At 38.1% G+C, this 11,434-nt stretch overlaps 2 protein-coding genes across 2 annotated transcripts in view; both read left to right on the top strand.

Annotated features, from left to right (window-relative positions):
* Positions 1-5,584: 5,584 nt before the first annotated feature.
* Positions 5,585-11,344, top strand: LOC118393746 (UPF0547 protein C16orf87 homolog). The gene is made up of 4 exons (XM_035786784.2): positions 5,585-5,961; positions 6,923-7,019; positions 9,618-9,797; positions 10,450-11,344. Exons 1-4 carry the CDS (start codon positions 5,821-5,823, stop codon positions 10,566-10,568), a joined length of 537 nt encoding a protein of 178 aa, XP_035642677.1. The 5' UTR covers positions 5,585-5,820; the 3' UTR covers positions 10,569-11,344.
* LOC118393742 (myosin light chain kinase 3-like) overlaps positions 9,648-11,434 on the top strand; it is a 38,391-nt gene continuing 36,604 nt past the window's right edge. Inside the window, exon 1 of the mRNA XM_035786779.2 lies at positions 9,648-9,797. The gene's annotated coding sequence lies outside the window, so the exon portion shown is untranslated. The remainder of the gene's footprint in view (positions 9,798-11,434) is intronic.

Raw genomic sequence — 11,434 nt, 5'->3', positions numbered from 1 at the left:
GTATCTTCCCTCTCATTGGTTAGAATGGTCTCACCTGATCTTGCCAGCGTTCCATTTTTTAAGACATGTATTTTCATTGTTAGAGACATGTATTTTCATTGTTAGAGTAGCCACTTGAGTATCTGGTAATATCACCCAATCAGGTTACATTTCTGTATGCGTAAAGTTATACCGTCCCCTCGCCCATACCCGGGCGCGAACCAGGGACCCTCTGCACACATCAACAACAGTCACGCTCGAAGCATTGTTACCCATCGCTCCACAAAAGCCGCGGCCCTTGCAGAGCAAGGGGAACTACTACTTCAAGGTCTCAGAGCAAGTGACGTAAACGATTGAAACGCTATTTAAGCGCACACCGCTAACTAAGCTAGCCGTTTCACATCCGTTACACAACGTTCTTGAAGGTTTGAATTTGCCCGAGTTAGGTTGAATTGCCATTTCCCACACCTTCAATACTGGACTGCTAAGACTGTACAGGACGGCAAATGGAACTAGACAACCACTGCAACACTGACTTTAAATGAATTGTTATGATCAAAAGTGAGGACTGCCTGCCAATATGATACCAAACCTGGGTCTGTGTCGTGTCAAAATGTGAATATATGTCAAAAAGTATTTGAGGTGGGTTTGTTTTTTATTTGGAGTTTGCACTTTTGGGACCATTCCATTGGTGCCAATTGTACCAGGCACACTACATCAAATGAAGCTAAAGTGTTTCTAAGTGGGGGTTTTTCTGACTGTTGATAATGGTGATAAATGATGCTGGCTCATCTAACCAGGCGGCGCTATCACCGGTCCTAGGTTGGTAACCGTTCTGTGAGCAAAATAGTTAGTTGAGTATTGGTCTTCATGAGTAAAGATTACATCCTGTAAAGTAAAGATTACATCCTGTGTCCTCCAATTATATGTTGGTCTATTCAAGATACTACACTGACCATACACACTTTTTCTCAAATAAAACGCACCACACTTATTCACTTGGCTCGTTACTCAATCAATCCAACCAAACTACACAGCGCATGGGATGAGAGGTTAGCTGATTGGTCAACAAGCAGATAGTGCCATCTACTGGATACATGGTTGCACTGTGTTCTTACTGTCCTAATAACCTCGGGCCCCATTCAATCAAATCTATTTTTACTTGTCACATGCGCCGAATACAGCAGCTGTAGACCTTACGGTGAAATGCTTACTTACAGGCCCTTAACCAACAATGCAGTTCAAGAAATAGAGTTAATAAAATATTTACCAAAGTCAAAAATAAAAAAAGGTACCACATACATTTACATAACAATAACGAGGCTATATACAGGGGGAACCGGTACAGAATCAATGTGCGGGTGGTACAGGTTCGTCGAGGTCATTTGTAAACGGGGGTCAATGTAAATAGTCCAGTTACTGGTATGGGGAAAAACAGTTACCTGTATGGGGATTCAGGGCTAAGTCAAAAACAGAATGGCTTTAGCTGGAAAATGCACAAGCAAATAATGTGAAGTAAAAGAGTGCCTCAATTAAAGGTAATTTTGCATCTCAATTAATTTCTTAAATTCTTCAAATAAAGGAAATACAATTCTCAAACTAAAGATACATGTTTTAGACAGCCATTATAATATAGTAATAATACTGTCAACTTTTCAGATACACTGCAGAAAAGGTTAAAGAATTCTTCTACATTTCTCATGAAATCAAATAAAATGTTTTTGGTCCCATACACGTGTTTAGCAGATGTTATTGCGGGTGTAGCGAAATGCTTGTGAATCATGAATCCATACTTTGCATATGAACCATGTACTGCAGTTTTCCTTGCCTAATAAATCTTACTTTGATACCAATTGTTGGTAAACAGTCTGAAACAAAGCACTGCAAAATCGTGGACATTTTCCTAACAAACCAGAATATTAAATAACATTTGAACTTAATCCACCGGTTGTCTGTGCCGTTGGTTCTTCAGCTGTTTGAAATTTGAGACAAAAAATATCCATAGGAACGTATTGTTTACCGAGCGCGGGTACTAAAGTTGAAATGTATATTACCTAGCACATGAGAAAAACCATGTAAACACCTGTTAGTATACTTCTGTCTTGTGGACGGGTCATGAGCAAACGCATCTTGATTCCCACACACATAGACCTGTGTTTTGGAGTCGGTTTAATAATACTTTCCTGCGGACAATTGGCAGAGTATGTTCAAGTATGATTTTATTCAACATTCGTGACAGACAAGGGACGTTTAGGCTTTTTTTTTATATGTAAATGTGTGTGGCGTTGCCTACGCAAATGAAGGCGTCGACCACGTTTAGTGACTACAGTTTCCTTTGCTATGCATGGAGGCCCATTGATCAGTCAGACTTCTTGGTTCTCATTGCCAGATTGCTGTCCTCAGTGTTTCTCAGGGCTGGATCAAATTGGAAGATTTTACTCTGAACGTTTACTCATAGGTGGTTCACCCTGGTGAGACATTTATGACGTGTTAAGTATACTGAACTCAAATCCAGGAAACATCAACTAGGCATTTTGTCAGAGAACATTTATACAACTTTAAGAATTTCAAGAATCTTAAAGACTGTATGTTGCTCTGTTATATATTCCTTTAGGCAGGGGCTGACTTAGTGATTTGGAGGCCCCAGGCAGAGGCCAATCTGAGCCCCCCCTGTGCACCCGCCAATTATCCTTCAATTTGCAATTGGTTGAAACCAAGTGCCGACACTTGTGGGGTTTGTAGTGCAAAGCAGAGAAAACCATCAGGTTCGTGAGAGTTTCATCTTTCCATAGAGGTGTGTAGCCCAAACTGTTCAGACGCTATAGATGTTTTCATGAGAAAGACTATTTTCAGGATGTCTTCTGTTCTGACAAACAGAGCTGTAGCTCTGCCACCTTCCACCGCAGATGGGAAGGCCGAAATTATTAAAATATTTGTTTTATTATTATTATGCCCAGCTCATGAGGCCCCTTGATGATGTGAGGCCTGAGGCATTTGCCTTTTCTTGCTAATGGTAAATCCGCCAGTGCTTTTATGGTAGCACTTTACAATAACTCATATTAAAGCATGTATAATGGTTTAGCCATTTTGCATGGCCTCATCTAAAGTGTGAACTATTTATAGTTAATAAATAGTTTATAAATGTTTTGAGTGACCTGTGTTATTTCTCACAAAAAAAGATGGACATGCCATTGGTAGACATTCCAGCAGTACCTGATGCGCCTTAAGGTCTCAAAATAGCCTAGAACATATCAATGGTAAAATAATAAGCACACAACAGAGGATGTTAAAGGACCTATATTAAACAGCTTATGAATGGTCGTATGAGTTGTTATAAGCTGTTTATAAATGTGTGAATAACTAAGTTACTAACATTTACAATTGTGGAAGTAATGATTAATAAATGACAAATAAACTATTTACTAATCCATTAGAAATGCTTTATTACGTGGAGTTATTATACATTTTCTCCATTTGGTACACAAATCACTATTTAACTCTGGTTTGGTTCCAAGTGTTTCAAGTTTGGTTTCAGCATCGGCACACTGGAAATTAAAGCACTGAGTGACATATTCGTCTTGCACTAATGATAGGGCTGTTCTTGTTGTAAAGGCCCTCTGAGTTGGCATTGGGTTGAACTGTGCAAGAATGAGCAATGTCAACAAAGGCATTACTGACTTCTCTATTTTAACACCACTTACAAAGCATTTTTAATCAACTAAATTTGACCAACTGTCCAATAATAGGTAGTTAACAATGAATGACTTTGTTATCAAACGTCTAGGGTGACGAGGTAACTTGTAAAATGACAACTGTTTCTTCACCTTTCCTGTCATGAATATTATTTGACAGGGCCTGATAAGGCAACAATAGCTGTGGGGTAGAGAACAGAGCCTGTTGCAGCACAAAGGATGTGAGAGTGAGGTCATCACCGGCCTACTAGCCGCCACCGATCCCTTTTTCATTTGTCTGTTTGTTTTGTCTTATTAGTTTCACCTGTGTCTTGTTGTATGTGCTTAATGAGCTTCCTTATTTAAAGTACGTGTACCCGCCCTTGTTTTGTGCGGGATTGTCTTTGTGTTACGTGTGTGCGTCTTTGTGTTACGTGTGTGCGTTTAGGTTGAGGCGTATAATATTTTCTGGACTTGGCACCCTGTGTTTTTGGGTAGTCACATTTACTGTGTTGTTGGGCTTGTCATTTTTTGTGCCATATTAAAAGAGCACTTTTTCCCAGTGGAACTCTCTGCGCCTGATTCCTTCCTCACCCACCTAGTCCCGCGTGACAGTCAGAGATGTGAGTACATGATACACAAATTCTAATCTGACACAAAACTCAAAAACTGTCAAAAAAGAGAGGAGAAATTCTCTCTCTCAGGCAGCAGTGGATCTAATGACTATTTCAAAGTCTATGTGAAGTTGAATTTGTATTTATTTCCTATGACATAAGAGCTTCCTGCAATATCTGAATATGATGAAGAGGAAATGGAAAGTGAAGAAAATTATATAGGAGACAGAATCTGGCATGCCTTCTTAGCTTGGTCACGCAAAAAAACTGTTGAGCTATAGCCTATCCCACAGGAATCTTACATTTGTTTCCAAGCAATATTAATGCTGTAATCGTACACCTTGTACACCATAACTCATCATGATCACTGTACACTGTGATACTTCAGTAGAATTGACTTCAAATCGAAAACATGTTTTGTCTTAGTCGCTATTATTACCACTGTATCTCACTGATCATAAAACAGAGCACACTTGATGGCAGCCTGTGGTACCTTGCATGGGGGATGGTAGCCACCATGTACACTAAGCCTCTTTGCTTTTCAGACAATGTTTTTATATTGCCATCTATCTTTAATGTACATCATACAGGCACATAGACATAATACATGCAATGTAGGCCTACCACAATAAGTACAACATTTTCTAAAACCTTGGATGTCTATTGTATCAATAAAATCACAGCCACTGAAAACAAATGGGTTTGATAGAATACAATGGGTGAGCATTTGTGCCCTAATCAAATACAAGTTGGCCTAGCATTCACAGTAATTTAATTTAAATTGGCTATAGTCATTTGATTTCTTTAATTAAACATGGTTTAACAAATAGTCCACGAACGTTCCAACCAACGATGTATATAAACCCTGGATTGCGCATGATATGTTTTGGCCGTTGAGAGTCATTGAAGCCACAGGTCGGCCATATTGGTACTCCCCAGTAGGAGCAGCCCTCCATAGGAATGAATGGAAATGTTTCAAGGACAAAATTAGATGTATTTAAGTATTCGTGTTGTTGTAGTGGGGAAAGTAACATTAGTCATCTAAATAATCTAACTGGAACATGCTTTTATATATTTGTTCATTTTTTAATGCTTAGCTCACATAATATAATTTAAAAGTATACATTAAGGTGTCTATAATAGAATAAATGTAGCAAAAACGAATGTAGGGATGAATAAATACATTTCTATAGCTCCCAATGTATTTGTACGGTGGGGGAGTGCCAAAATGGAGGCACAGTGGCTTCAACACAGCGCCCCCTTTCTGTCATCTAGTCACTTGTGTATATTTAAATAATTTGTTCCAGCTGAGCACTGTTTCCGACTTTGTGAGAGGTTAACGTATGCTCAGTGGATAGGATAAAAAATGCAAGCATTATGCAGAACATTTTCTAGTGTACTGTATGTAGCCAACTGTTTTTTAGGCTGAGTGGTGCGCATGCCCCATGTCATAGTAAAGGAAAAGCATAATGAATCCTCTCTCTCATTGACCACAGTGCGCATGGTCATTGCTTTTGTATCATTTATGTCCGTCTGAGCAAGATCAGCTGCACTTCATGTATTGCATAAATAAGTTTTACGGCGTTGAAGTAGGCTTTTTTCAAAGGAATCATCGGATAAGGAAACAGAATATGTCGGTAAACAAAGCTAAGAAAGTAAAAATGGCTACCAAATCATGCCCTGAGTGCGACCAACAGGTGAGAAAATGTATAGATATGGTTCATTTTGATATATTATGACTTAGTGATAATGTTGTTTTGCCTCCCAGGCATGGCATTTAAAGCCACTGTAGGCTGCTGAAATCCCATATGGTAACCTATGAATTCAAGATCTGGAGCAACATAGTCTAAACTAATGCAAATAATCAGGCTAATAATCTAAATTAGTATGTGCATTAGATCTCAAACACTATGTTACAATGTAGCTCAACTATAGTTAGTAAGTGCTTTCTTTCTATGACACGTTGATACGATTAGAGTCCGAATGTTATTGCTCGCCAAATGTGGCTCGACGTTTCCTTATTTTGATACACTCATACTGTAACCCAACTGAAACTGGTTAATCATCGTGATCTGACTTTGCAAATCATATGCTATATATAGCCTTAGAACAATCTCGCGCGTTGAAATGTCTTAAATGTAGCTGCATTGCTGACATTGACATATAGTAAAAATGAACATATCACACAAATCAATCGTAGTTTATACGGCGACATTTTGATTTAGCTTTTAGATCGTTTCTTGATATCATTTCTCTAAACTGCATCGATGAATTGATTTGTTTTCAAAAAAATAACGCGTCGACGAAATGTAGGCTACTAGTCTACATTCGATTTGAAAAGGCTTTATTCATTAGAACGTCTTAACGTCACCGCTGTTGTCGGCACGTGTCCAAAATATTTGGTGCGTTTCAGCTAGATTGCGCTAAGGACTTTATCATGAATTACAAAGGACAGTCCTCTAATATCTCAAAATTGTTGGGCAATATAGTTATCATGGGGGGTTAACACTGGCTACGCCCTTGTTTAACAAAAAATACTAAAGTTTATATAGCTTCTGGAATGTAGCCTATGCTTAATAGATGACTTCATCAACAAAGTTGCCTCAGTTTGGAGGAATATTTTTATATTAACCATGTTTTATCCTGTTTCGTTTTTAGATTCCAGTTGCTTGCAAGTCTTGTCCCTGTGGCTATGTATTCATTAGTCGCAAGCTTCTAAATGCCAAACTGAATGAGAGATCATCACCAGCAATAGGTAAATTAACATACTTCAGGAGCCTACAAATCATAGTTTCTTTGACATTCTCTTCACACACTCAATGCTTATTAACTTAGGTATTTTATTTTATTATGAGCCTGTAAAACATTCACCTGAGATCGAAGATAAAGTAGCCAGAATGTAATTGTATTAATACATGACTAAACTCAGCAAATGAGTTTTGTCAGTTGGATCAGAGTATAATTTTTGAGTGGTGCAGTGGTGGCTGGTTTAAATGGCTATTTGCTTGAGTGAGTAGCCTACTGCAAGAAGTGGGGGGATGGGATATTTTATTCCTGACTGAAAAGCTTGTTCCCTCAGTTCTCTCTTGTAGGCTTCTGCAGTAGCATAAGGCAGCCTATATCGCTGACTGTGAAAAGTTAGATCTTACATTTAGCTTGTAGAGTTGGATCATGTTGTCTTTCATGAAATTTGACATTTTCAGAATACAGATATCTAACCGGATTTGATTAAGCCATTTCCAAAAGGTGATTAGGAAAATAAATTAGAATACAGAATTGTTATATATGCCAGCTCATGCTGCTATGATCCTGTCAAATGTGGAAAGTGTAAGGATTAAATAGATATAGGGCACAGAAGCCTGCCTGTGTATCTGAGCATGTTTACAGAATACTAGTTCACTGTTTTATTCCAATGAGGGCTTTTCCCGTGTGCGTGTCATCAATGTGCTACTGTCTGCCCATAGCCTTGCATCTCCCTCCAAACAGACTGTTTAAAAATGCAGTAACATATAAGCAATTGTTTCAATCAGTTTTTTGAGGAATATGCCATAGAAATACCTTAAATGGCTTAGTACTACTTTATTACCTGATAATAAACACATTTCTGCAAATATATATATATACTTTCAACCTTAAAGGATGAGAACCAATACAATACTGCTGTTTAGATTTTAAAAGCTGGAGTGATTGGAATGCTAAATGTAGGCTAGTACTTAAAAAATAAATATCTGGGTAGGGGTGAAATCATTGTGTATAGGCTATCGCAGTGCCTGAAGTTATGAATGGAATGTTAACACATGCCTTTGAACTTTTCTGTATTAAACACTTAGTATTAGACAGTTTATGGAGTAGAATTACTCGCATCTTCTCTCGCTTTATGATACAATTACATTAGTTTCTTATGATACCGAATGAACTTTGAGGTATTGTAGTTAATAAGTATCTTGAAGGCAGAGAAGACTGGTTCCATTTGAAGAGGAAGGGGTCTTGAATTTTAGCTCTGTGATTTTTAATGATGGGTTTTGGCTTCCACCCCTCTCCTTAAATAGTTTATCATTTGCCTCTCCTCGCTGTCATTTCTGTAGACTGTCTCAGGTTTTCAGGTTAAAATTGTAGTACTTCCTTTGTAACTTTGAACAGACACTAATAAAACATTATTGTTGACTAGGAAGACGTAAGGTTGCTCTGAACCTTTTTTTCCTGGATAAAAGTGCTAGTAGTTGTATTTATTTTTTGCTCGCTCATGATTCCTTAGTGGAACATATTTATATAAGACCGTGTTATTTTCCGGTGGCCTTTTTAAAAATATCATCTGTTCCTGACTATGAGAATTTAGCCTTGGAAAAGGTGAAGTAGTAAGTTATGTATATGATGTTTATGTTATAGTATGGAGTGCAATAGTTTTCTCAGACTATTGATTATGTCACAATTTTATGACAATATTGTCAGTCTGAAGAGGAAGTGTGTTCTTGTTTGGGCAAGCTGTTGATAAGGCTAGAATTCCTGGGAGATTCTGAAGTTGTTTCTGCTATGCGAGAATACACACGTGGTTGATGTAGAAAATATATTTTCAGGCCTAGTCCAGACTTTGAAACAATCAATTGATCAATCAATCAATCAACAGAGTTACAAAAAAACGATGCAATAATATGTTAATACGATATTGTTAGTAGTGGGTTGCTACACAGTTATAAAGCATTACCCTTTTGGGCACCAAATATTTGTCCATTTGTATCACTATTTTATCTGGCCCTTTCAATCAGTCCTTGTTTTGAAACCTCAATACTCCCGGGTGCACACTCACTGCCTACACCACTCAGGAAGCAGCATATGTGGTAATTTAAATTTCTGAAGAGGAAGGCTTTTTAAAAGGCCACTAGACAGAAACTCCTAGTGAAATATAGGCCTACCTCCTGCTCTGGTAATAAGAACACTCCACTGATTCAATGACTTAAAGTGGTTTTGAGGCAACAGCACACCTAGGATGCTAGATATGCATTGGAATCACCGAAAAGGGAATGCAAGTGTCTTCCTTTTGTTGGAATCGTGTTAAATATGAGAGGAGCTATTCTGTTGTTATTTTAAGGCAGTATTGTTGGAAGAGGGGGGTTGGTAAGGAGAGAAAAATTGGAGGCTAAGATGTTTAATACCATATAGCCTTCCCACAAATTTTCCATAACATACATTTAAACTGGAGTCATTGGCATAAGACGATTTGTCCTTAGGATGTATGATGCATTTGATACTTTGACATATTTGAAGGCAATTCATTACTTTACATTAATCTTTCATTTCCATATGGCATATTTTTAGTGTTCATACAATTTTAAAACATTTTTTCTGGTCTATTTAGACAAGTTGGATGCAAAGAGGAGGAGAACTGAAAGAATTCGCAGAGAGAAGATCAACTCTCCATCAACCAATGACATGGAGAACAGAAGGCGATGCCGTTCCAACAGCCAATCGGATCAGATCCGGAGAGGGCGGGGCAGGCCAAAGACAGTTGGGCTGAAGAAGCAGGAGGAGGAGAAAGGTAAAACAATAATAAAAAGTGACACTCAATGACAATGGTGCAGTTATGATATACTAAGCGTTTCCAAGATACTTTCTAAGTTTTGTTATTTCTCATTGTTTTGTGTTGACTCTTTTAGTATTACTGTTTTAGTAATATTTCAGTATTTTCCAGTCACAGGAGATAAGGCTGGTGATTAGTGCAGTATTGGGACAGAGCTGGGGGATTTGTGTGGATGAATGATTTACAGAGAGGGTGGTGGTCCTTCTGTAGCTCAGTTGGTAGAGCATGGCGCTTGTAACGCCAGGGTAGTGGGTTCAATCCCCGGGACCACCCATACGTAGAATGTATGCACACATGACTGTAAGTCGCTTTGGATAAAAGCGTCTGCTAAATGGCATATATTATATTATATTATTATTATATTAGGGTTGCTCTCTCCTCTCACCCATGAATAAATCATGGTGTCCCTGACTCTGCCTGTGCTTTAGCGGCTGATCTATAAGGAGAAATATCATTATGCAGGTTCCTCCTGTGTGGAAGACAGAAATTATGTTAATATATTGCCCAAGGTTATTGTTGTCACATGCAAATTAAGTATGTTTCTCAATGGGTTTTCTCTATGAACCAGGGGATGTTGTTAATTCATTTTCTTTTGTGTTTTTTTTACCAGAAAAATTTGAGAAAGAAGTTGATATCTATGCCAACCTCTCAGATGAGAAAGCGTTTGTGTTTTCGGTGGCATTGGCCGAGATCAACCGAAAGATCCTGGGCCAAAGACTGATCTTATAGACAGACCAGATGGTTGCTTTGAGGGATTGACATGTGAAACCTAAGATTGTTACTGTGGAGAAACCCATGGATGACCACCACAGTGTGTCTAACAGGGTATGAACTCTGACCCATGAACTCCCTGCCGGATTGGTCAAAGCCTTGGGAAAATTGAGATGGTTGCTGGTTGGGAACATTGAGAAGCAGGCACCTGGTCTGCTCAAGAGGAAATGTTGGAACCAACTTTTATCTTTAGAGTAGCTTATGGAATTGGAGGGGGTAGGACATCTGAATATTTATCTTTTAATATATATATTAGATGATATGGTATAGGATTCATCACCTTGTCAACCAAGAAAGCTGTCGGAAGCAAAACATTTCTATTAAAAAAGGGCATAAATATGTTGAAGCATGGAGGGCCATCCTAGCATTGTAACTGGCTTCTATGTTGTTATTGGCTTGTAGTGCTAGTAAACATTGTTTAAGTCTAGATGCCATTGCAACATAATGTTCAATATATTTTGTATCATGCTTAAGACTTTGGGAGAAGGCCTCGCACATTTATATTTATAATGCTTGTGTACCATCTTAATTTAAATGCATATTGTTTTGTATTTTGTTTCATTATTGGTGACATTATATTAAATATGTCATATTTGCTTTGGGCACCTGTAATTTAAATGTCAACGGCAAATCCTCTTTAATGTGACTTATTTTGGTCATTAAAAGAGACGAATCACAACCACCACTGTCAGATGTTGGGCCTTAATGAGCAAATATACGTTTTTATTTAAGAATGTGTTGTACTTTGTTGATTTACTGCACAGACACAATTCACTGGTACTATAGTGTATTACCCACCCTCATGTCTATATGTTACCTTGCAG

The sequence above is a fragment of the Oncorhynchus keta genome, chromosome 14 (genome assembly GCF_023373465.1).
Source record: "Oncorhynchus keta strain PuntledgeMale-10-30-2019 chromosome 14, Oket_V2, whole genome shotgun sequence".
NCBI classification, from domain to species: Eukaryota; Metazoa; Chordata; class Actinopteri; order Salmoniformes; family Salmonidae; genus Oncorhynchus; species Oncorhynchus keta.
The sequence above is the reverse complement of the archived record's forward strand: the minus strand, read 5'-3'. Positions and strand labels throughout refer to the sequence as shown.